This window comes from Ambystoma mexicanum, chromosome 1p (genome assembly GCF_040938575.1).
Source record: "Ambystoma mexicanum isolate Mex_15411 chromosome 1p, UKY_AmexF1_1, whole genome shotgun sequence".
NCBI lineage: Eukaryota > Metazoa > Chordata > Amphibia > Caudata > Ambystomatidae > Ambystoma > Ambystoma mexicanum.
In genome coordinates, this window is record NC_090921.1 from 627816147 (window position 1) to 627843309 (window position 27163).

The window sequence follows — 27163 nt, forward strand, 5'->3', positions numbered from 1 at the left end:
GTGGACAACCTCACCCTCCTGTCTGTGGCCGCAATGTAAGAAGAGTTAGCACACTACATTCCACACAACCCCCCAGACCTGGAGCCCCTTCTAACTCTGCACAAGTGTTTCCTCCGTGACTGGTCCTCACACTCCCCCTGCCCCGCCTACTTGTGATCCCTCGCACCCTAGGCTCCTTTGCAAACTAGGCTGCGGGCGCTCCCTCGCAAGTTACGCCACGTACACTCTGTCGCAATTTACGCTGCGTACACTCCCCTGTAACTTAGGCTGTGTGTGTTCCCGCTCTACTTGGCCACGTGCACCCCTCCTTCGCTTAGTCGATGTGCTCTCTCGCATTTTAGGTCCCTGCATTCCCTGCAGTCCTTCCCTCCCCTCTCATCTCATTTTAGCTCCCTCCCTCCCTTGATCTATTGTGTACTGATCTTGACGTTTTTGTTGCTCCATGGTTGTTGGCTTACATTGCATTGCTGTAACGCTCACCTGATTCCCACGGAGGCGCAGGTCTGGCTTCGAGTGCTGATGCTTCTTCAATGGTGAAGCGCAGGACTCTGAAGATGGACAGGAAGGGCCCTCTACTCTGGCTTCTCAAGCTCACAGGAATATTCCCCTGTGCGTGAAAAGGGAGTATTACCTACTGACTGAGTTATGCTCAAGCCTCCCACTCTCTTCCAACCCTCCACGATACCCTTCCACGAATCCCCGTGAAGTCTCACCTTAGGGTCTGAAAGGACGAGCTCTCCATCCTGCTTCTGACGCAGGGGCGCGTCGAACCCAGTTACTTCACTGGATTGAGGTTGGATGGGAGTTCAGGTAAGCTTGATTATACTGGTAAGGCGCTGTAAAAGTTCTGTTGCAAGTTCAAAAGTTCAAGCTTTAAATAATAATGTTCATTGTCTTTTTTCAGGTGATGAATGAAGATTCCTTTGGAGACTTCTTGCAACAAAGCGCTGATGTTGATGTCTTTTCCCCATAGGGGCCGGGGTTCGGAATGCCGGAGATATGGCGCCGACCCGAAGTGAAACGTGCAGTTCCAGTAAAGATCTGGTAAGTCCTAGATGAGCGCTCAGGTAATGTTTTTGCATTCGCTCATCTAATGTCTTTGTCTTTTTTCCCCATAGGGGCCGGGGTCCTGCTTGGAAGCAGCAAGACCCGAAATGAAATGGGAATGACCCAACAGGTAAGTCTTAGAAGGAAACTGAGCTTTTCCTATTCCCTTCCTTCTCTCACCTCTTATTCTTGTCTTTTTCTCTAGGCTCTGGGAAGTGGCTGTGTATCCGGATGATCGCTGCTGAAGATGGAGGAACCCAGGAAAGGTGAGTGAAATGCAGCGCTGCAGCGATCGTAATGAAATGCTTTTAAAAATGATGTCTTCCCTTTCAGGATCGTCGGTGATGTCTCCGTGGTGCAGATTAGCTGGTAGGTCTCTTGTCTCCCTTTGCAGGTGACCCAGGATGCTGACAGGCGTGGCTGAAGTCCAGATGCAGGAGCTGACACGGTGAGCGTCCAGCTGCGAGGAGCAGAACAACGCAAAGCGTGAGTTGCTGATCGGGTGTGGTTTAAATAGCTTTGGAAGAATTTCCAAGTGTGTATCCTTCCTCCGATCAGGTATGTATCCTTCCCCGACCACACCCGGGTGGAAAGTAGTCCCACAGGTAATGTAGTTCCTATTCAGGCCTCAAGAGGGCCTGGATGTGGCAGCATGGTCTGCATCAGGTAAGTGCACATTAAAACACTTGAACACATGTCGAGCTTTATGAGCCTGGCGCCTAAGGCGCCAGGACAGAGGTCCAACATGAGCCTGGCGCCTAGGGCGCCAGGACTGAGTCCAAAGGGCCCCAGCTTGGGCCCGCTGGCACTCCCCTGGGGGAAATGATGCCTGCCTCTGGGGTTGCTGGGTCGGACCTGGCTCCTTGGAGGTAGGCATCATGACAATTGCCTGCATTCCTGTTGTGAACACTCTTTACTTCTAGGTTCTTTTTGGAACTGACTTTGTGCATCCTCCTTTTTTCTGAGTTTGTGCTGTTTTACCCACAGTTCTTGGCGTCACACTATACTGCCTGCTTCTTCCAATATAGGTCCGCTGCTGTGCTCTGTTGTTGGCTTTGCCCTTCGTCCCATCTAGGTCCCCTCCTGCGCACTGTTCTTTGTTGTTGATCCTTATTCTCTCTTCCCTTCTAGGTCTGCATCCTTTTTTCTCTGGGTTTCCTATTGTGTGCTGTACTTTGCTGTTGACTATGTCTTGGATCTGATTTCTCTGGGCCGATGTTTCTTGTTTATTGTGTTCCCTCATTCTATGCCCCCCATGGGGTCCCCCCTGCCTGATCCCCAGCGCTACCCCCACTCCTCTGATTGGGCTGCCCCCTCTTCCTCTCTGCACCCTCTATGGTGCTCTCTGTCTCAGCTATCTTCTCTAACTGCTTTTCTATTGACTATCCTATCCCTCTCACTAAGTCTGGCAGGAAGAGGGTAAAAAAGGACATTGGGGTCTACATCCCCGGCCTCCCTATCGCTGATACCTACACCTGTGCTTCCTCCAGACAGACCCTTACTGACATCCTCTTTGTCGTTCCCTCTCCAGGCCTATGGACCCCCCCAATATTGTCTCTGTTCTCTCTCCTTTTTCCTCTTCTCCCATTAATGGTGGCACCTGTTGGGAGGCCCTCCTGGCCCCCTTCCACTCCTCCAAGACCATCATTAATTAACACTTCCTCTCCTTCTCCTCCTTCTCTCCTGACATTCATGATAAACTCTCTTCTTTCCTTTCTGCTATTAAATCCTGGATGTCCTCACACTTCCTTACTCAGAATACTGATAAAACTGAACTCCTTTTCTTCCCTGCTATCACTGTCCCTCCTCCCTCCCACCCCCCCTTCATTCTCTTACCCCCCACCTGACTAACTCTCCTTCTCTACCTAATCCCGAAACATTGGTCTCCATCTTGACCCTCACCTCTCTCTATCTCACCACATTTCTCTCACTGCTAAATCCTGTCGCTTTCACCTCTATAACATTCATAAAATTCGACTTCTCCTTACCTTTCACGCCACTAAACTTTTAATTACTTACCTCCTCTTCTTCAGACTCTTCTACTGTTCCTCCCTCCTCTTCAGACTCCCCACCTCCCATCTCTCCCGACTCAAATCCATTTACCACTCTGCCATCCCTATGCCTTCTCTCACCTCTTGACTCCATCTTCACCTCTCTAGGCTGGCTCTCTTTCCACTACCAACTCCAGTTCAAGTTCCTCTGTCTTGTTTTGAAATCCCTCTATGATCTTGCTCCCCCTTACCTCTCCTCCCTTCTTTCCTTTCACACCCCTTCTCGTCCTCTCCGCTCTGCTAATCTTTTCCTACTCTCTCCTCCTCCACCCTGCGCCCCCTCCCGCTTCCGTTCCTTCCAACTCCTTGCTCCTTTCCATTGGAACCGCCTCCCCCTTCACATCCGCTCTTCTCCCTCCTACCCTTCCTTTCACTCCTCCCTAAAATCTTACCTCCTCTACTCTCCTCCCTAGCACCCCTCCTTCTCTACCTCCTCCCTTCCCCTAACCCTCACCTCATACTCCTCCTTCTTCCTAACCCTCTCCACCCCTTCTTTCCCCTTCCTCCCCTCCCCCTGCTTCATTCTTGTCTCACTTTCTCCTACCTTCTTCCCTCACATTCCTGCTCTTTCCCCCGTCCTTAACTCTTCTACCACCTAACACTCCCTTGTTCACATTCCCCTCCCCCTCCCATACCCTTCTCTCTGCTGTAATATTGTAAGTTGTTCTTTATGCTGGTATCAGGTTGTGGTTCAATTGTCATCTTATGCTTGCTGTATGTTAACTTGTTCTCATGTAAAGCACTTTGGAGTAAAGGGCTATATAAATTCAGTAAAATACAAATACAAAATGAATGTCTACTTAAATGGCACCGTCTTGGCCCATGGCCCTCAGGCCAACCTCCTCCTTTTTGATAGATGCTTCCTGCGCATTATCAACTTCCTTTTCTCTCCTGCTATCCCTTCTTTCCCCTCTCTGGCTCCTCTCCTTTGCCACCTCTACATCACCCTCTGCTGCTTCTTTGGCCACCTTGTTTCCTCCTTCCTCTGCTATCCCTCTGGCACCCTTGTCCTCCTCCCCGACTACCTTGCCTTCACCTCCTTCCTCCTCTGCCCATTCTCGGGCGACTCCAACACTTCCGCAGGGCGTACCTCTGACCTCTACCCCTCCACAGATGTCCTTCAAAGGGGACAACCTGCTCCACATTGCTACTTTCAACTCTCGCTCAGTTGTCAAACACTCCTCTGACATCTGCCGTATCCTGGAAGAACTTGATTTGGATGTACTTGGTTTCATCTAGACTTGGTTCCCGGCCAGCTCTGACACAAGCTTTAACACTGTCCTTCCTGATGGCTACAAGATCCTCTCTTAACCCAGAACCAACTGTCCTGGTGGGGGTGTAGCCTTGTCTTCTCGGAGTGGATCCCTGCTTCTATCATTCCTGTGCAGGACTACTCCTCCTTTGAATGCCTGGTCTTCAGGCTCTCTATCTCTCCTGGCCTTTCTCTCACTGTGCCCACTATCTACAGGTCACCTGGCCAGGTTGCCCTCGTCCTCTCTGAGTGCACTGACCTCTCCTCCTCGCAGACCAGAACATCCACTTGGATGCTACTTGTCCTTCTTTTGGGTGTCAGTCTCTTTCTCTCTCTTTCTCTCTCTAAGAAGATAGCCCACATCCAAGCCTGTGTCTCTGTTGCATCTAACAACTCGACTGAACTCTTTAAAATCTTCAAGGAGCTTGCCAATCCTGCTGCAGTCTCTACCTCTCCTGTTCCCTCACAGGCCCTTTGCATGGTTTGGCTTCTCGTTTCATCACTAAAACTCAGGATATCCTGTGGCCATCTCTCCTCCTCCTTTCTCTGCCTTTCCCTTGTTCACCCCAGATCATGTTTCTAGACAAGTCTGATCTATGAAAGTCTTGTCAAAGCAGGTACTCCCTTGCTCATGCAGAACCATCAAGGACCACATTGACACTCTTGCTCCAGCCTTGGCTGATTTCTGCAATCACTCCTTTACCACTGGAACCTTCCCCTCCCCCTTAAGCACTCATTGGGGCACCCCCTTCTAAAGAAGCCCTCTGCCGATCCTTCCTCTCCGGCTAACTATAGCCGATCTCCATCACTCTTTTCCTGGGCAAACTCTTGGAAAAACTGGTCATCTCCCAGCTTAATCTTCACACTGAATCTGTTGGTTGTCTCCACGACCACCAGTCTGGCTTCATAGCTGCCAGAAGCAAGGAAACTGCTCTCCTAAAAACCCATGAAGACCTGCTCTCTAACCTTGACTCTAACCTGCCTTCTGTCCCGATTCTCCTCGATCTTTCTTCTGCTTTTGATACGGTCAACCATGCCATCCTGCTCAATCGCCTCCGTGATAACCTGAGTATCACTGATCAGGCCCTGGCCTGGCTGACCTCCTTTCTCACTGACCGACCCTCTTAGGTCAAACTGGGGTCTTTCATCTCTCTCTCTACTAGTGGTGTTCCCCAGGGGTTGAACCTTTCCCCTGGCTTTTCAACCACTACCTGGCACCTCTTGCCTACTGCATCACTGCTCCAACTTTCAGTGTTATGCGGATGACACCCAGCTCTTTCAGGCTCCCCTCAGCTGCCTCTTCCCCTTCTCTATACCAGACTGACTGACCGCAATTCAGGGATGGTGTGCCGCCAATGATCTCTGCCTTAAATCCAGTAAGACAGATCCTCCTCATGGGAACACCAGCTCCCTACTTTCCTCTCTCTTTCCCTCTCTCTCTCTCTGGCCGCCCACGCCGGGCCCTCTTGCTGCTCCTACCTGTGAGGCTAAGAACCTTGGTGTCATCTTCGACTCCACCCTCTCCTTCTCTCCTCACATCTCTGATGTCTCTAAGAAGTCAAACTATCAGCTGCACCTCCTCAGACGTATTCTTCCTTTCTCCACTTTCCCCTAGAAGAATACTGTCGCCAGATCTCTGTCCATCTCTAGGCTGCAAAAGCCTCTTTTTAAAACTGCCTGCCTCTACTCTCTGACCTCTACAACTTATCCAGAACAGGACTGAGAGACTTGTCCTTGGCATCAAGCCCAGGGATCGTATATCTCCAGCTCTGAAATCTCTTAACTGGCTCCCTGTGTTGGCAAGGATCAAGTTCAAGACCCTTTGCATTGTCCATAGGGCTTTCTGGAGCCTGGGACCACACTACCTCAAACTCGCTCTTCCTAAACATTCCCTTCATGAGCTCACCGCTCATCCACTTCCAACTCTCTGAGGGTCAAACGCTTTTCTAAGCAGAGAGTCGGCAGCAGATCTCTCTCTTCGACTGGGGCCTCTCTCTGGAAAAGCCTCCTTGCCTCTCTCAACCTTGAGCAGAACCACCTCTGGTTCGGGAAGCAACTCAAGACCTTCCTTTTCGCTTCTGCTTCCTCTCTTCCTCTCCTATTCTGATGTCCCGACTGCTTCACGCACTGGTCACTTGGCTACCCACTGGACCTGGGCCCAGGCTCCTGCATGTCCAGTTGCCCTTGCACTGCCTCTGGGCTCCCCTAGGACTTATGGTCTGTATCTGCAACCCTTCAGTTGCTTCTTTTTTTTTTTTAATATTCTTTTAATTTATTTTTTGTTTATGGTAGCAAAAATTAATTTACACCTTTACAAAATTTTGTCAGAAATAACATAATATCTTTCATACCAAAATCACAATATACTATTGTGTAAAGCCACTTATACATCAAAGCTTATAATACAAGTTTAAAATTTATCAAACACATAATACAATATAAAAACAAATTTCTCTTTCAGGTTTTTTTTTGTGATATTTACAATCTCCTGGACCGCTCAAAAATACCCGTTACAATTCAATTTATTTACACGTCCGTTTGAAAAAAGTGCACATATAGATTTCAAAAATAACACCAGTGCGCATCAATCGGGACAAAAGGATTGCCTCTCCTTTTATAATAAAACTTCATGATGCCAGTTATGCTACATTCGTTGGTCTAAATACTTTTTGGATACCAGTCTAGCGACAGTGTCCTTCGTGGTATACACCGATTTATTTAATAACAAAAGGTCTTTCTCAATCATATTCACAAGTCTCACTATTGCTAGCATGATAGAATTAGACTGGCCCCACATACAGCGCAGCCAAATTAACTGGCGCTCGGTACTAGAGTTCGAGACAAGAAAAGATCCCAAACAACAGAGCCTTTGATGCTCAAAATGGGTACAGTACATAAGTAGGTGTTCCAGGGTTTCTCACTCCCCGGCCATAGAACAACTCCCACTGCCCCAGTTCCTTGTATCCTGTCCAATTCCTAATACGAGATCCCGTGTGGATAAGATCCAGACGGAATCTCATATATGACCTTCTAGCATGTTGATCAGGGAAGCACACAAGGTAGGGCAAACGGAGAGAAATAGCCTGCCTAAATTTTGCATAGGTGTGAAATGAAGAGTAACTTGAGATTAAGTCAGCATTACAAGCCCATGCGTTCCTGAAAAATCTAGCTTTAACTTTCCCCAGGGAATTAATTAGGTCCTGTTGCGTCATGTTCAAAGATCTCAAGATCGCCAACATATGTGACTTAAATTCAACAATAGATGCCGCATGATCTTCATTTAGCATTAAGCTAAAATCCTCATAAAGAGAATTAGCTGGGGGCGAAATCATTTTACTAAATGAGATTAACCTGTGCCAGTCGTGTTTATCTGCTAAAGGATAAAGTCCCAGTTCATGTAAAAGAATTGGATTAGGCAAATAACCAGGAAGACCTAAAACCCTTTTCCAGAGCTTGCCTTGGAGAAGATTTAGTAGTGGCCCCAAATTTACCAAGCAGGCATCCAGTGTATAAAGTAGAATAGGTTCTACTTTCATGGTATAATAGTGGAGCAGGGGCAATCATGAGTATCTACAGTACCTAGAGAAAATAATCTGCATCTGGGCAGACAGGTGGTTCAGCTTAATGTCTAACACTAGACGCCACTTACCGACAGACATGCCATTTGATATATGGTACCCCAAATACGTGATCTCTTCCCTCATCATAATTGGATGTGAATTTACAGCATACTTAAATCTCAAATTTTTCTTCTTGAATGGAAAGGCTATTATATGAGATTTAGCTGAATTAATTGTCAAATTATTCTGGATACAATACTCATGGAAGATATTTAGTTTGTTTTGAAGCCCGGAGGGTACCTTGTCAAATAGAATGATGTCATCGGCGAATGCCAACCAGTGAAGACGCAGCTTGCCCAAGGTTACCGGGAATGTGTTGGTTCCCTCCCATATTTTCTCAATATCGGCCAGGTATACGTTGAAAAGTACTGCGGCCAAGTAGCAGCCCTGCATCACACCAATTCTTGTCGGGATGCTGTCAGATAACAGGCCCTCTGGGTTGATGCGCACTCTATAGGAAGTATTTTGATGAAGAGCCGCTATTATCGCCACCAGCCCAGAGGGGATACCATAAGACAGCATCTTCTGCCAAAGACGGTTGCGCATTACGCTGTCAAAGATTTTTGCTGAAATATCAATTAAGGCTATTGGCCTGAAATTTAGCGGGTCATTTAAAGCACCCTTTTTGTGAATTGGAATTACAAGTGCCATGAGCCAGGAGGGAGGAATTTTGCCAGTTTGATATATTAGCTGGTAGCAAGAGAGCAAATACCTGGCCCAAAACTGGGGGTCATTCTTAAATACACACGGCTGCACCCTGCCAGGCCCAGCCGCTTTTGAAAATTTCATTTGTGAAATTGCCCATATGATATCCTTAATTTCCCATGGACAAACGGAGGGAAACTTCAACTGCAAGTTAAGGGACTCCAGTCTTAGGTGTGGTTCCGGCAGATTGTATTTCTGGAGAAAAAATGTCATCCATTCAGGGCCAGATATAACTGCCACCATGCGGTTATCCACCTTACCCGAAGGGTTTCTTAGAATAGACCATTGGTCCCTTGTATTTTTCTTGCAAAGCAGTTCAATCATCTGTTGATTGGCAAGATTATAAGCAGCATAACGCAGAAACTTCAGCTTTAACTTAAAGCGTGCAACAATAAAGTTTTTTTCTCTTTTTTGGTTTCCTAGGCTGGTCAAGATGCCTCTTACCTTCCGAAGCTCGCTATTTTTTTGAGTTTTTAATTTGGCAACCTCTGCCAAGTATGTGGGTGCGGCTTTCACAGAGCTATTTTCAAGGCATTCCGTGGATAGGCTCACCAAGTGCGTACGGATCATCTTCAGATTTAATTCGTAAATTTTTTCCACATTCTCCACAGATTAGTGCTCGCCGTGATTCAGCAAAAGATCCCTATTTATACGAAACACCATTTTTCGACAAGTGCTGGGCTGCCATCTGACAGACATAACATGCCTGTCACTTTCCACCATAGCAGCAGGCTCCGCAATTTCATATGCATTGAGCCCCATGTGTAGGTAAGTGCTCAACATTCGATGGTCACTCAAACCCACACTCAGAACTGTGATGGGGTCGAGCAAACTAGAATTGATGCAAACACATAATCAATGAGAGATGAAGAAGTCCTGCGCTTCCAAGAGGTTTTGCTGGCATGAGTGGCAAATTGGATCGGATAAATGCCCCATGCTTCAAAGAAACTGGCCCATCGATTTCCTCTCCGAAAAGCTTGATGTGCATATGGGGAGGAGTAATCAGAAGGCCGAGTGGTGCCCTCCAATTCTAGATACAAGTTCAAATCGCCCCCAATTATAATCTCGTGATTAGGACAAAGGAGAGCTGCAAGGCCCAGGATTCTGTTTAAATCCTCTAAAACCGAGTCCAAAGAAACAGCACTCGGATTCCAGTAAATGGATAACAGGAGCAGTGAATGAATTTTGCAATCAGTAAAGGTCAGCTCCACCAATATACATGACTCAGTTTTATCTAAAGTGCGTGACACCACCTTCAAGGCATTATTGATAAGAACTGCGATGCCACCAGATGGACGACCATAACGGAAACGTTGTGCAGGGACACTGAAACATGTGTAACCATCAAACACGAGAGCGTCTAGCGCCATTGTTTCCTGCAACAATAAAATGGTGGGCCTATGATGTTTCCCGACCCGACCATGCCAAGCCTTGAGTTTACTCACGCCGCAGCAATTTCAGGATGCAACGGCAATCCCGGACAGTTATGAATCTGATGTTGCAGGTTTCATAGATGCCGCCACTTTAATCAAGGGCTCCAACCATGACAAACCACTTAACGCCTGCGGAAGAGAGGCGAGTTGTAGGGTTAGTTGGTTGGTGTGCGAATCGAAGGGGGCTGCTACGGGGGCTTCTACTCGTGCGGTGGGGGCTGGCGTAATAAAGTCCAAGAAGGCCCAGGCACACTCCATATCCGCAAACAAACAAGGAGTGAGGCCCAATGATTGAAAGTCGTCTGTGAAATCCATGATTAATTTAGTTATTATCTGTGATTGAACTCTACATAATACTCTGTGATTGTTGTGGGGAGCTAGCGTTACCCAATCCAGGTCCTTTGATGATAAATTCCTTAACAAAGGGATCTGAAAAAATGAGTACATCAAAAAGGACCTGTTACTCCTGGCAAGACCATTTATGCCCGGATTACTGACCCATCCAAGTATTACTTTCATATCCTTAGGGGTTTCCGAGAAAGACAACATGTCAGCAGTTGGCCCCCTTAGATGAATCTTTCGAGCTGGGTCTTCATCCCGAGAGATACTGCATGGCAGTGCCAAGGATACCCGCACAGCCTCTGGACTGGAAGCAAGAACCACCTCCTCTTCTCTCTCCAGCGTGACAGATTCCTGACCTATTGGGTCGGTAGACTTGCCCCCATAATTCGATGACGCGGTCAATGTCTCATTGGTCGTTTTTGGGTTAATTACAGATTTTGTGTCTGCAGTGGCCCGCATGACCACTTTTTTGCTTTCAATGTTAGGAAAAAAGCAGTGAAGTTGAGGTTGAGACTTAACAGGTGGAGTCTTGGGGGGCATAGGAGAAGGCACTTGCACATTGCCACATTTTAGTGCTTTGATTTGGAGGTGTTTTTTACTTTCCTCGTTCAAATCATGAAGATCCAGAGCCAGGTCATCCTGGCTGGTCCCTATGTTGGTACTCAATACAGGAGTAATTTCTGTCTGGGGACCCGAATCCAGGATGGCTTTTTTTGTCACTTTCTTCTGTGTGGCCTTCGCAAGGTTTAGGCGTTTTGGAGTCCTCAGGAAGGACTTCTTCGCCTTACGAGACGTGAAGTACCTTCCGTCTTGCTCTGAATGAGTCACCTCTAGCTCACATGGCAACGGGGGAGCTACAGATTCTGAGATGATCTGACTCTCAATAATATCCGTAAATGCAGAGGAGCTATCTGGTGAGTGATCAACCCTACTTGCATGCTCCATTCCTCCACTTGAACAGTCAGAGGCTTCCAAAGGTTGCGACTTCCCAGCCAACTTGACAAGTATATGTTCAACCTGGAAGAGACGATCATGGTGTAGTTTGGCTACTTCCAGCAGATCGATAGCCTCAGAGTTGGGATGTTCTAAGCCGACCTTGTTGTCCCCTTGCAACACTTGCAAGTACGATCTTTGTGGCAAGTAGACATTCAAATGCCCATTTTCCGTTTGAGAACCTTGCGACCGTGATGGAGGAGTAGAAGAAGCGGGTATTGATAGAGCTACAACATTTGCCAGCATTTTTTCAAATTGAGCAAAATAGAATGCCTTTGATTGCTCCTCTGCCAGAATAAAGCCTTCCATTCTGGCCATTTTTTCTTTCATAAAGGCTAGAGAGCCTTGCATTTCCCTTAGGGAGCAATGGGTAAGCTCATGCCCCTTATCCAGGAGATTAAGTATTCGTGAAATCACTGGAAAGTTAACAGGGTCATTGGAAAAGGTACCAACAGGTGAGTCTTCTGGAGTTGAAGATGACCGCGCCTCCTCTTTTGATGCAGTGAGGCCAACATCATCATTCCCCAGAGCACAGGCATCTAGTACATGGGGCAGAGGATCCCTAGGTGAGTGTACATAAGCACCATGGGCATTATTATAGCCAGAGGACACACCATCTCCCGCTTCCCTCACTGGGGTAGCTGGCCGATCTTTGCCAAGGTCGCTGAACTTTTTACAACTTAATTCGTCAGGAAGATGAAAATGGACTTGTTCGCGAAAAGGAAAGGACCTAGAGGCCGGTGAGGAGGGACCCAAGGAGAGCTGCACTCGTTTACCCAATTCACTCATAATTGTGGGCGCCAGCATTGATGTATCCGAAACGTGAGGGAAGCCCTCTTGCTCCTGCCTAGAGATGCAGTTACTGTCGTGAGCAAGAGCAACATCACAGACCATCTCCCCGTCGTTTTCATTGGCTTCTTGAACAGAAAAGGTGGGGAGATTCCCCAACGCGGGGGGACTGTTATCAAAGACTCCAAGCAAGGAGCTGAGTCCTCCATTTTGGAAGCATCAGGTACACCTTCTTGATCTGGCTCAACAGCCGCCCCATCAGACAAAGTTGACATCGATAGTAGGGACTTTTTATTGGAAGGTAAAAGAGGTAAAGTACTGTTATGCAATTTGATCCCCCCGTGCTTCCCAAGGCCTTTCGGTGGAATACCAGATTTAGAGCCGCTTCTCAGAGCGCGGCTCATGATCTACGCCTGGAACAAACACTGGTAAGCAAAAGCTGGTAGAAGGATGCAATTGGTCTATACGTGACTGGAGCAGCGAACCAACCGCTGCTGAGACCCAGTGCACTGTACAAAATAACTAGCACCCGTCCCTCCCACTCACAAGATGGGATCCTGTGTATACAGACCAGAGGAAAGAGGAGAGTAGAACAAAACAATGTACATCAGACGCTGCAGTGCGAAGAAGAGAAAAAAAAAGGGAAAAAAAAGAAGAAAACAAAAGAAAGATGGCTATGGACACCACAAAAAGCAAAGTTATCAGGTGGTCTAAACAGTCTTAACAAACACCCTTACCAAACATCATAGTGTAAATTTAAAGTTGCAAAAGAGGTTACCCAAAAATAGCTGTTCCAAGCAAAAACTCCAATGGTAACATGATGCTATATATTCGTTGGTAGAAAATATCATTACCATGTTAGATTTAAAGTCATGGAACACCTATAAGCACCTAGGCCCCGAGGATCAAATGCATAAAGCATGCAGTCTCCTGAGGCAAAAAATAGGAGCTTGTGCGTTCCAACCAGCATAGAGGTTTGTCAACACCCTCAACTACAATAGCCTGTGTTAACAAAGACCTAACTTTGCAGAAAACTATACATTTATTCTGTGTTCCATTAGTCCTAATGTCGGAGCCCTAAACCGACCATTGCCCATAACCAGGGGCATCAATGCTCGCTCCAATAAAGTGCGCCAAGAGTCCAAAACGGCGGTGGCACCAATGCCCACTGCTGCAAACAGCCAAGTACGATGCTAAACTAGTTTAAATTTGACATAGAGGTCCATTTCGCCCCTAACCTTTCTGCCGAGAGAGGCTCGCCAGCCAAACAAACTGTTACCCTGAAGCCCGGCGGCCCGGCCCGCCCCGCGCGCCGCGAACAGCAAACAGCACTTGTCAGTACTTTGCGGTGCACGGTGCGGGTGCGCCGGGATGCAAGTATTTATGGAGGCTGGGGAGACGTCGCACGGCAGAGGGGGCGGAGCCTCCTTCCAGAGGTTACACCTCCTACTTCCTCCAGGAAGACTGGGTGTCACCAATTAAGACGTCCTCCAGGTGAAAAGTCAATAACAGAACACAAAGGCTGCTCTGGCCTTCGTAGGGCTGGGAAGCTGGGGAGCGGCAGCGGGCCTCAAAGTTCCAGTAAAGAGCTGGCGGCAGTCAGCAAAAAGTACTTGTCAGTACTTTCAGTCCCTTCTCTCGCTGCACTTATGAGCCACCCATTGGCTGCACTTATTGAGTTACTTGCACTTCTCACCTAACCCCCACTCGGCACTTTTCCCCTCCACTTTCCTGCACTTGCGCAATCTGAATGACACAAGGCCTAGTAAAATTGTTTTTCTGTCCTCCTCATTGTTCTTGTCACGTCTAGAAAAGCATGTGTATAGGCGTGTTATAAATGCCATATCATATCAGGCAGCCACAACCAAGCTACCGGCAGCGCTGGCAAGTCCAGAAGCAGCAGGCTTACCGGCGGACGAACAAGGAGCCAGTAGAGGAGCTGAGAATTGGTCTACAGAGCAGAGAAAGCCATCCTGTGGTGAAAGCTTCACCGCCGCTACGTGCCACGTGTCGGAGGCCAGAGATGTTGGGAATCCTGGGGCATACCGACAGGCACGTGAGCCATTAAAAACTCATTTTGAATACCAACCAAATAGAAAACAAAGACAGAATATGTATGTATGAGATGTCAATATGGGGAAGATTGGGACAAGTATTGCCACAAGCCAATGAATGTTAATGAAGGTGTTAATAGTCAAAACTTGGACCATTCTCCATTTACGAGATATCAATATGGGGAAAGTTGGAACAAGTGCTACCAAAAGCAGAAGCATACTACTGAAGAATTTAAAAGGTCAAACTTCAACAAGTCTCCATATATGAGATGTCAAGGTTGGGACAAGTAGTACCTCAAGCCAAGTAAGTATATACAGTGAAGGAATATAACAGTGCTATACTGAAAGACAGTGAGAACATTGAGAAGAAGACCTGGTGAAAGAAGGAAGTCAGGCAATAAGCATTTGTGGAGAAGATGCCTGGCAGGGGAGTATACCAGGGTATCTACAGATCCCAGCAAGGGTTCCCACGCAGGGAAGTATACCAGGCAATCCATTTGAAATACACAAAAGACATAGACTTGTGGAAAGACTTCCTGGAAGGGGAGTATACCAGGAGGTTCTTTGTAAGTCATTATTATTTTGAAACACACCACTTTCACCCTCTTTTTGCCATCATTGAAAAGTGGTTGTTTGAAAGAGACACTTTTTACCAGTAAAAATAGCAACAAGGACCATGTCCATTTCTGTCTATTCCTTGCCTGATACGGAACCCCTCAGATATAAAATCACTGCACACTACCCTGCGGCTAAAGGATGTCTAGGGCAAAGGTAGACAGTGTTCTGAACAAGTATCCCCTATCCACCTTGTCAAAGTCTTTCTCAATATCAAGTGACAGTGCCAGAGTATGGTTTTCCGCAATCTCTCTTGGCAGAGAATATTCAAGTGCCCTCTATGAGCTAACCTCTGGTCATCCAGCCAGGTGCATAACCTACCTGCACCGAGTGTATTAGAAATAGACAAATGGTTGCCAATGTTGTCACCAATATGTTAATTACTTAATGTTTACGTGATATAGGTCGAAAATTGGAAAATATGATGGTATCTCCACTCACGGTGGGAAGAACATTAATGAATGATGTGTTCAATTCTGCCAGTACATCATATTGTGGACCCACTTAATTATATATTTATATTTGACTATAAGAGTGTTACACATTCTTACAAAACTCAAGAAGGAATCCATTTTCTTTTGGCGATTTCACAGTGGCCATACTACTAACAGCATTGTTCACTTCCAATTCTGTTATGGCAGTCCCAAGAAATCTTTATCATTATCATCATAATATTATTCGTTTTACAGGAGATCCTACTTAGCCATAAAACCACTTTTTGCTTTAGGTCTCGTAACCCCTCTGGGGTGTACACTTGTAAGCCAGTGGGCTAGAATTCTACTCGCTTTTTATCTTGGCTTGTGACAAGATTGCTTAATGAGGAATAATGCACATTCTACTTTGGTGAAGTGTATGTTGAGGTCATATTTAGCTTTAGTTAATGTATATAGCAATACACTTGAAGGAGATTTAAAGATAACAATTGCCGTTTCAAAACCTGTTAACATTTGAGCATCTCTATTTTTGAGAGCAGATGAATTCTGCAGTATCAGGCTCTGTAAATATGATTTAGGTGAGGTTCATAGTATTGCATGGATTCAAAAGAGCCTTAATTAATCTCGATGAAGTCAATTATTGCTTTCCATAGGCTGGCCCGTTCTTCAGGGTGCCTATTTAATCCTGCATTCATTCTCCACTGTGTGAAGGTGGGTTTGCAAATGAACAACTCTGTGTGGATTAAAAGTGGTGAGTGATCAGTAAGGCCACCAGATAGAAGGTTCCAACTAAACATATCGAATAGCATAGAAGACATTTCCAAGAAGTCAATTCCTGTGCATGTGCCATTAACACAAGAGGCACGTGCACATGCTCTACTTGTAGGATGTTGGATACAACATAGTCTACTATGAAATGATGCTGTAATATATCTTTTTGGATTTCTCTGTCAAATCAAGCAGAAAAGTATGGTTTTCTATAGCAATCCACCACTAGATTATTCATAATGTTCTATTCCCCTCCTGGAGTTTTGGGGAGAGAACACGTTTCCAAAAGCAGTCAGTTCAGCTAAGAAAAAAAGCATGGCTTGGAATTATTTGGTGCGCAAAGAATTCCCAACTTTAATGTGATTTTATCAATACATACTTTTTATACCATTATTCTTCTTTCACCACCTTGCCAAGTTTTAAGAATATTGCAATGCAATGATTTACGGAATAAAATAGCTAGAGCACATTGCATCCCATCATCTTCCCTCTACAACTATAAATCAGATTTCACACTCAGTGCCTCATAATTTGGTGCCTTCTTTCTTTGTAAGATGCATCCCCTATATAAGTGTCATGTCTGTCATCTTAGATTTCAAAAATTGAAGTATTTTCTTTACAAAACAAAACTCATAACATCATTGTCATTCAAGGATATCATTTTAAGACCCATCAATATACAGAAAAAACAGAATTTCTGAAAAATTGTAAGTCCTCCGGTCTGTGGTTTTATCAACTTTGGTCACTACCATCCTGGCCGGTTCAAGGGGGCCATATATGAGGTTAAATTGTTTGAACGCCAGGTGTAAATCTAAACAAAAGTGTCTTTCATTTGTTTATTGTTGCTTTCGAAAAGTCTGCTGATAAGAATATCTTATGACCCTCTTAGGGAAAGGGTTTGTTCTTGACACGCAGTACAACGTATTGTATGTGTTTATGCTTGAACAGGCAAATAATTCAAGGTCTGGGCTTATCTGGCTTTGCTGGGTTCTTCAATCTAAAACTATGAGGTGTTGGTATCTCCAACAGGAGATCAAACTTCAAGCGTAGTGGTTTCGGGAGCCATTTTTTCATACATTTTACTGGTTTTATCCCGCCGGTCTGTGGACTTTATATTGTAGTTGTTAAATACCTTCAATCCTGTCTTCTGCTGTCTGCTGTAGGGATTCCATTATCCATGTCAATTATTCTCCAAGACTGTGATTTCAAGCCCTCTTTTAGGGTCTGAAGATCAGTATGGGTTGCAATTGTGTGACTGTTAATGTCGATAATTGAAGTTTGTACTTTCTTCATTTATTTCACCATTTTAATTTCCAAAACTGATCCTTCAATTAGACCCATGACAGCACTAATTGTTATATAGTCTATTTTTGCCACATAATGAACTGCATTTGCTTTTTTCATTGCGAAGTACAGTAATGATATGCTTTAATGTTATGAGGAAAAGTTTTACTTCTTGTTTCATATTTTCTTCTTATGCATCTTTTATATCTATGTCCTTTATACCCATAATAGGGTTTGTCTTAAATGCGTTGTAGTGTTCACTGCTGCAGTGTTAATGGAGGAGGAGTACCCAAACCCTCAGTATAATGAAATGTGGTATTATCAATTAAATAGGAGAAAGAAGGCTGCTTTATTTTATTTATTTATTGGGTATTTGTAATGCACCTCTACACAATGTGTTTCAAGGCACACATCTGGTGAAGGGTCATGGGGAGCTGGAAAAAGAAGCAGATCTCTCATCAGCAGCACATCATTATATAAAAGGATGTTAGTGTTGGACCTTCCATGATTGCTGGCATTTTGGGAGTCCTCTTTCTATAGCCATAACTTCATCTTTGCACCAGCTTATGTTCAATATATAGGACAAAACCTTTGCTTTAGGTTTCAGAAGAACAAGTCTCTCTGATCCTCAGCGAACTGATCCTTGTTGTATCTCCTCTGTCACTCAGTTTAAAGCATACACACCTCACACTTCGACTGGGTACCTGCAGGCCACTTACCGATCCAACCCGGCTGTACTTCTCCCGCTCACAGAGGTTTTTGGCGTTCCCATTAGCAGTCCGTGTAAGCCGCCTACATAATCAGATTCTCTGGCACCTCACAATGCAGTGTATTGACATTGCCAGCCCCATTAGTTGAATAAATGCATGTGCAGGCTCCAAACTAGGCGTGACTTGCAACATGTTGGTGATGTGCTTGTATTATTTTCTGTTCAGAGAAACAGGATTATTTTTCACGTTCTAGTGATAAACCGACAGTGTCTCTTGGCTGCTAATGGTGGACTTTGAGAAAGCCCAACATGTCACTTATTGATTGTAGGCAGGGTTTGTCTCGGTGTTGTGAAGGATGGGTTCTGTGGAGGCACTCTCACTTGTTGCCAATGGTTCTGACAGCATTTCCAGTTTGCTACCATTTCTCCCATCGATAATTGGGGTAGTATAATGTGGTGTCCCCTTGTTATTATAATTGGCACTATCGTTTATATTAGTTACTAGCCTAAAGGAATGGGACTGCAACTTCTTCTAGTCTAGAGTTAGCAGCATCTCTCTGCCATTTTAGGATCTGGGATAGTGGAGTCACCTATTATTGGAAGACCATGTATTAGAAACATGCTCATGTAAGTCATTTGTTTGCTATAATGCATATGCAAAATGTCCTTGTCACCTGTGATGTTTGCCATACTTGTACTCTCTCCAATGCTCTTGTAATCGTCCAAGGTTGCGCATATTTCATCTTCAGACACTGCTTCATTCTTCACAGTGATGTCCTCTGACAAACAAATGAAAATAAACAATATTTTACATTATTAATGGAAAATATGCTTTCAAAATTACACAGGTCAACCTGGTCTTGGACTGGTGATCCATTACCTACCCTGTACGCCCTAGTACGTGGAAGTGAACGCTATAAACTCACTGCAATCTATTCAAGTCGATGATTTCTGGGATAAAAGTTTTTGCAATTTTTCTGTATTTTTCCTACCGTAAAAATATCCAAAAAGGGTTTATAGACATTTCTGGGTGGATTTAAATTGGTGAACAGTAAGTATTAAAGCATAGGTAGAGTGAGTTGGTTGATGGAAAAGTTAGGAACATGAAATGGGAACAACATAGACAGCTTTGCTCACAATATATTGTACATTGTTTACAGATTTGATGCAGCTGGTCTTATTGTATTCCTCGTTCTACTTCTACCTAAATGAATCCAATCATCAACACATTGTTTTTTATATTTTCAGCTCTTTACTACATTTCATGCTTAATTTGGAGCAGTTCAACTTTATATCCACTGGAACTACCAGTCCTATAATGTCATAGCATAGTTCATGTGGAACAACTATCTTGTCCTAGCTTCAATACAAATCAGTCTCTATTGCCACTAAATCCAATCTTTTCTTGCAGCTGCGGGCATTGCGATAGGTATAAACACATGTATATCATGTGTGATGCAGAAACCTTTATGCACAGGTAGTTTATATGGTTTTACAAGCATATGCCAGTGTTAGCTTGGAGTGGAGTGTTTGTAATTTATTATGTCACATGGTCCCGCTACCCAATGATGAGAGTCATCTCTCTTTTCCTCTTCCAATGAGGGTGGTTACACGGACATGGCATGCAACCACACTGTAAACACACACGTGAACACACACACACGTGTGCGCGAATTGTATTCTTTTCGCATTGCCCAAGAGGCCTATGCATATTTTGCTGAATGTTAATGCCTCCTTAAGTGCAGAATGGCATTTTTATGATTAACACCAAATTGGTCAATATGGCACATAATGAGCAGGGTCATACGGAAGATATGCTCTTTGGGGGGGCGTATATGTTAAAGGAAGTAAGCAAGTACGTATTATCCACTTTGCTTTATTGGAAAAAGTACAGCTGAATAAAAACATAAATTTGACTGTCTTGTAATGTACATACATCTGTCGTAAAAGCACAGACCTTTCAGTAAACAGAAGTAGTCAGAAACCATTTTGACTGGTTCTCTTTTTAATTAGGAAGAATAAGAAAGGGAGCATGTGTATTAGCTATTGCTGGGTTGAATATACCACGTTAGCAAAAAGTAGTAATGCAGAGTGTTTTCGCTTGAGAAATTTTAGAGAATGCATCAATTAAAATATTCCGTCTTTTTCTGACCAGCTTTGTCTGATTCAAAGTCCCAATTATATGCTAAATTCACCCAACAACACATCTTTCCACTAAGGACTGAGTGTCCGTTGTGTAATGAAGCACAATCAACTGATTGAAATGTTACGCCTTCACTTTATCACTGCCCCACTCATGCCACAGAATTTTCCCATATGTTCTTGCTTTAACCAGTATGTGATTAAAACATACAAAAATAGTGCTGAAATGGGCGGGGGTAGGATTCCTCCGAAGTTCCTGGGATATCTGTCCTTTCAGAGCCGGTCTCCCACAGCGCGGAAGCCATTCAATAAAGGTGTTTTAACGTGACCTTATCAGAATTGGAGCCCAAAACACATTCAAGCTGTTCTATCCTAAGAAGGTTTTTTAGAAGACTGACCACTGTCGAAGCTGTACAACTCGTCAGAGGTAAAATGGTACAGCTTTCGTATGCTTCTGCCCAACAGGTTTTCTTTCCTCCATTTAAGGTTGAGGGATTTCTGAGGTAAAATTACAGTGCCAGATAATTTTACAGTAGTTTAGGAACTCCTTTCTTTCCCACTAAAACTTGGGGTTCGCACTTGACATTTAACATGGCAAACAAACAAAACAGGCCCACACGATTTAGCTTCTCCTCTCTTCAGAGCATGTTGCCAAGAAGGATTAATTTCCCTCAACGATGAAGGTGGATCAAAATTCAAGATATAATGGACCTTTTAATTAAAAGGATAGTGGAGTACACAAATCTAGCATAATCTGGCTTTCTAAACAATCTGTTTATTTTAATGAAGGACAAAGGGAATCTTTGATGGAGTTGACTTGTTTCCTAGTCTACCGCTACTTTAAGATGGTGACAATTTATCTCCTGCAGGATGCCATGTGCAAAGGGTACTGTATATTCTGCCGGAATCTCAAGGATACTTAGTTATCAGTCCCGATTTATATTCCACACAGGAAATAACCAGTATTCTTGGGGCAGGCACATTTTCCAGTTCACCTGTCTACAGCCACAGGGGGCTTTACGAAGACCCTTTGCATAGATGTGGAAACCCTTAATATGCAAGGGATCAGGTTATTTATATACCTAGACAACATTAATATTATAGCCTAATCACCAGAGAAATGGAGGAGACTACTACCCTTAGTTTCCTATAGGGCCTGGGGATTGTCATCAACAGGGACAAGACACAAATGAGTCCATGGTTTTTCTGGGGCTTCCACATCAATGCACAGGAAGCCTCCCTTCATCTCCCACGGGCAAGAATTCATAGGATAAACAAGGTAATAAGGAAAGTACTGGTGCATCCATTCCTCTCTCTCCAACACCTGATCAGGTTCAAAAGACTTCTGTGCTCCTCCATCCAGTCCATTTGTATAGGATCACTGCAGCTAATAATACATCACTTGAGGAAAGGTCTCATTGTGGATTAGATCAACCCAAAGGCCAGGAATACAGGGGTAGCTCAGGCATATGGAAGCATGAAACAGCTGAGCGCTCTTTACTTCTCTCCATATCTACTATTAGAATCCGATGTCCGACAGTTAAGTTGGGAAGCCAGGTGGCAGTCAAGACTGCACATACACAATATAGAGATGCTTGCAGGCTACTTTGCAATCAGACCGTTTACAAAAGACAGGTATCAAGGAGCAATTTGTCCGTCAGAGTTTTCAGAGTTGTCTGCCACTTTCATTCCAGAATCAGCAAGATACAAGCACAAAGAAGTTATATATTTCCGCAATGCAAATTTGGGTTTGCTATGGTGTTCCATGGCAGCTCGATCACTTCACAACATCTGAGGTTGGTGGGGGTACCTTCCTTGGGAGCTGGTCATCTCTCACTCTTACAGATTAGTACACATGTGCCATTTAGCCATTTCCACCCAATATTAAGGGGGAATGGACATGCCCATGGGTCAGCATCCTTTGCTTTGTAGATTACTGATGGGTATTTGAGTGAAATGCCCTCTGACAATCAACTACTCAGTTTTGTGGGATGCAAATCTAGTTCAATCATTCTTCAGTGACCTGTTAATGAGGATGTGTCCTTCCAAGCTGTTTTTTTTAAATCTTAACTGGTTACTCTGTTATTTTTTATTTCCTTTTATAGAGGACTAAAAATACAGCAGGTATGCTGAATTCCCTCCCTTCTCCTAGTTCTTGGTTTAGTGTGCAGTGAGATATCTCCAGTCATATGAATTAATGGCTGAGGTGCTCGGCGGGTTCAGCTATACCATTGTTTATGTAAATTACAGTTAAATGGCACCATTTATTAAAGGGACACTAGGCTAGTACCATCATGTTGCTTATGGGTTTTATCACAGGCGTACCCCTAATTTGATAATGGTCTCATTTCAGCCTCGGGAAAGGGGATCCATCGTACTGAGAGGAGGTCTGAAATAATGATTGGGTGATTCTGGAAGTTGAAAAAATTTGGGCTTGGCACAGGATTACAAGAAAAGAGGATTTGGTAGCAACAGATACTGGATTCTATGGCAAGGACGGAGACTTAGATTATGCTTAACTTTCTTTACTTCCAACTCTGTAGCAGCTTAGAAACTTTCAAGCACTTAAAGAAAAGCAATGATCAAAATATTGTGTTTCCCATTAAACCATTGTTTTTTAGTAGTTCTAAACTTCTTATGTAACTACTCATCCCGACATGCTTTGAGTAACACCAGTCCAGGGTCCCTTAGACCTCATGTCCTGCTGATGTCCAGTCCTCTTTCTTTGCTGCTCTTTTGCAGTAAAGTACTCACCTTTGTCTTTCTATTGTGTGTGAGCACCAATTTCCTTTCACTATATATGAGCGTTTGTATGAAAGTGTGATACTTTTGGTTCTCTCTCCGTGCACAGTCCAGCTTCACTGTAGTTAGGAAACTGGTGAGGATCCAAGCCAAACAGGCAGGGAGACAAGAACCCTCACTTCTTCATTTGCAGCATAGTGGCAGAAGCACTGAGACCCATGAGGGTATGCCCACAGCACCGATTCTTAGCAAGCGCAACCAGGGAAGTAACATGTGGTGGCTGCTCAACACATAAGCCAGGGCTGGAACAGGGGGGATCGGGATTCAGAGCACTCCGGGTTCGGCCATGTAAGAATTGACATTGAGACAGCAGAGCCTACATTTCAAGTACAGAACACAGTAACTGAAGCAGTTCCAGTTCTGGGGAGGAGGTTGAGTCTGAAGAACAACTTACTTACCCCTGGTAACATTCTTCATCTTTGATATTCGATATCCATCTTCAGCTGCTTCGAAAAAGATTTTCGTCAGAAGAGGCTGTGCTTCGATGGTCTCGACGGTGATGTCATCAAAGGTATATATAGCAGGTGCAGCGCCCGTTGGCTTCAGTTTTGTTTATTCTTTCAGTAGAAACTACCCGCATAAGCACGGGTTTGGTCGTACTAAGCTTTGAAGAAACGAAAGCTGTAAAAGCATCGGAAATTCTACTGTGGGGTAGGTTTGGAGGGTGATGCTTTATATGCCTAGAGGAGTCGTTGAAGTTTTTACAGATGTCGTTTTCTGCTTTGACGGCATCAAAGGCTTCAATGGTGTCGAAGGTGCCATTGGTGTAGATGTCGCAGCTGTTATCGATGGTGCAGCCGGTGTCGAGGGCGCAGTGGTGTCGAAAGCGCAGCTGGCGTCGATGGCGTCGACGACCTCTATCTCGACTTATGCTTCGACTTATGGCTTGAAGGCTCCTTGGATGATTTCTCATCGTGTCGAGGCCTCTGCGGCTTACAATGAGGATCTGGCCTTCATCCCAGGCTCAAAGACATGCAGGATTTGCCTTGAGCCCTTTCCTTAGCGGCTTCAGAAGGCGTAGCAGGAGCATGCTTTGTTGAGGTTTTTGTTTCTCAAATATTTTAAGCATTTCTAGTCTCAATGCTTCCCATTCGGCACGAGTGGAGGCCTTAGTGGGACAAGATATAGCCCTCTCAGGGGAGGTGTCTGACAACGAAGTCGAAGAAGGCGACCTGAGTGCCTCGTTTGCGACATCCTTCCTTGATAATGATGAGTGGTGGGAGCCACTCCTCGACCTGGAACATTTTACCATCTTTGTTCGAGGAGAGTCGCCTCTTGGCTTGTCTGGAGAAGCTTTCTACGGCGGGGAAGTCGATGGGGATTTTTTTGGGTTTCTACCTACCACCAATTTCCCCATTTGCTCCTTCAAAGCCTTGCCGGTCATCGACTGCCGTTTAGAGCAGGCAGAGGTCTTGTGCTCCACACCGAGACACCACAAACATACTCGATGTGGGTCGGTTATCAACATCTTGGATACGCAGTCCTGACACTTCTTGCACCCGGTCTTCAGGGTAGTAGGTATCGAGGAAGAAGACATTGCGGATTGAACAATAGAAGCACGCTGTAGTTTCTCAAAGCATAAGCTTACTCGGAAAAACAGAACTGAAGCCAACGTGCACTGCGCGTGCTACATATACCTTCGATGAAATCACCCGCAAGTCTGAAGCCCTCGAAAGACATTGAGTCGACTGCATCGACACACAGTGAACTCTGACAACAAAACAAATCTGAAGCAGCTGAAGCTGGATATCAAATATCAAAGATGAGGAATACATGAGAGGACACAATCCATTGGAAGAGGATTCAGTCACCTGGAAGGGGAAGGCTACTTCCTCCCCTGCAGGTCTGGAAAGCAGGAAAGTAAACAGGAGAGCCTTCCAGAAGCCGAGAATCCTTTTCAAATGTCAAAGCAGCGTCAATGAAGAACAGAACCATGCACAATCCCTTACCCCAATCCTGCGGAAGATAGTATGGGGGCAGTGGGATACCTTGCCCTGAACAAACTGAGATTGGATGGAGTGGGATTCATGTCAGAGGGCAAAGTCTCATCTTCAGAGGTGGAAGAACTGGGGACAGAAATGTGACGCAAGATCTCCAAGTCCCCCATCAACAACATCTTTCCATCAACAATTTTTATTGATTGGCTGGGAAAGGGGCTGGTTGTTTCTTGTCACTGTACATGCCCTAAAGTGGATGTGGAGCCACAATATTGGGAACTGAGTCTGCTAGATACCTTCTTCCATGAGTGGGCGTTGAGGAATAGGGTGGTGATGGAGAAGCTCAAACAAGCAGCCAGCTATCACAGCAGGTGAGAATGAGCTAGGAATTATCCCCGGTGGGAGGCAGGGCAGCCTTGTTTTTAGAAAGCTGGCAGGAGCCCTGACCAGATGCCAGGGTGTTTCAGAAAGCAAAAGGACTCTCAAACAGACCAGGGCTCAAATGCCAATCAGCATGGGGACACAGAGTGCAATTGCTTTGGGTGGAGATACAAGAACATGTAAGAAAAGGACCGTCATAAATCTATTTAAGGCATATATTAAGGGAGAATGATTGGTTAGCAAGGTTAGATCTCAAAGGCATGTAGTTCAGTCCTTATATTCCAGGCCAAGAAGAGGATCAGGAAGGAATGGGACTTCAAATCTCTTAAACTAGGACTGTCTTCATGCCTTTGGCCATTTACCAAGCTGCTGAAGTCAGATGTAGCAGCAGTTAGAGAAGGGTGTTCAAATTGATATATAGCTAGACAATTCTATTCATTGTATTAGATTCATTTTAACCGCACAGTTATTTTATTATCATTGTGGGATTCAATTGTTTTTATATTTGCTTTTTAGGAACTAGTTTTAAAATGTTCATAGTTACTGTAAATCAGCTTCTACATTAGCTTTTTGAATTGCCCTAACCTGCTGCATCACTTTATTGGTACCAGCATTCTGTGAAACTGCCTAGATTTGAAACTATTTAACTTCCTGTTCAGTAACGCTACTGAACTACAACTACCAACAGTTTTGCAGTTGTACACGCTTCTTCCCCCTCAGGCGCGTTAGCTAACGTGCTTCAGGAGCAAGCCGGTTTGTGAGGTCCATGAAGGACAACCTACCTTGTAGCAGTGATATATCCACTGACCTGGTAAGTTTATTTGATGTTCCTATAACAGACGCATACTTCAAAATTAATAATGGGTACTTTCCTCGATTGCCATTGCTGGAATGTGCATAACTCGCACTTGTGCTTGTGACAATATGGTGTTGCATTTGACAACAGATTTTCTGTGGACGGACTGTTAGACAAAATGTACATGGCAGAGTTACTTTATGTGCTCTCAACAAAATTAGAAAGACTGGCATCTTTTCTAATGAATCTGCATTATCTGTACATGCCATGAAGCCATTATTGTAGGCCGCTTTAATTAATGCAAGATCAGCAATTAAAAATGCTGTTGCACTCAACAAGCTCATTACTACCCTGAAACTAGATATTCTCTTTGTAACAGAATCCTGGTTTACTGTTAGCTTTATAGCGCATGTTCACTTGTTAGTTCCAGAAAACTTTCAGGTCAAGTGGCTAAATAGAAAAATACATAAAGTGGGAGGAGTTGCTATCATTGCAAAATCCTCTCTGGAGAAACTCAACTTTGAAACACTAACTTGGGACTCAATCTCTGAGATTGTTGCCTGTACATACAGTATGTATCTCCTAATGAATCATGCCAGTTGATTCTTTTCCCGAGGTCCTGCTGGCTCCTTTCTGAATGGTCTGGATGCTTATCTTGGCATGGAAGCATTATGCTACTCAAATATGATTATATTGGGTGACCTTAACATTTGGTGTAATAAGCCTGACGATCTGGATTGTATCCATCTCAGAGACATTTTACAATCCCATAATCTTCAACTCCTGATTGAATCTTTAACCCACATAGGCGGCCATTGTCTGACTCCTGTGATATTTAAGTACTGTAAGTACAGTATTAGAGAGGCCATTTGGGCCCATAGCCCTTGAGGGTTTAGGATGTCTAATGGCCGTCGAATGTCCGAAATACTGCAGGCAAGCAACCACTTCTCGCCTTTGGTTTCAAACGCTGTTTCTTCTGAGCCACTGGATTGTTGATTAGCACTAACGT

General features: G+C 44.6%; 1 protein-coding gene across 3 annotated transcripts in view; it reads right to left on the bottom strand.

Annotated features, from left to right (window-relative positions):
- The window catches only part of LOC138577331 (zinc finger protein 665-like), a 193229-nt gene that overhangs the window by 19045 nt on the left and 147021 nt on the right, over positions 1–27163 (bottom strand). For all 3 annotated transcript variants that reach the window (XM_069649619.1, XM_069649618.1, XM_069649621.1), the window contains one exon: positions 18771–18875. In XM_069649619.1, coding sequence (XP_069505720.1) covers positions 18771–18875 — 105 coding nt within the window. The remainder of the gene's footprint in view (positions 1–18770; positions 18876–27163) is intronic.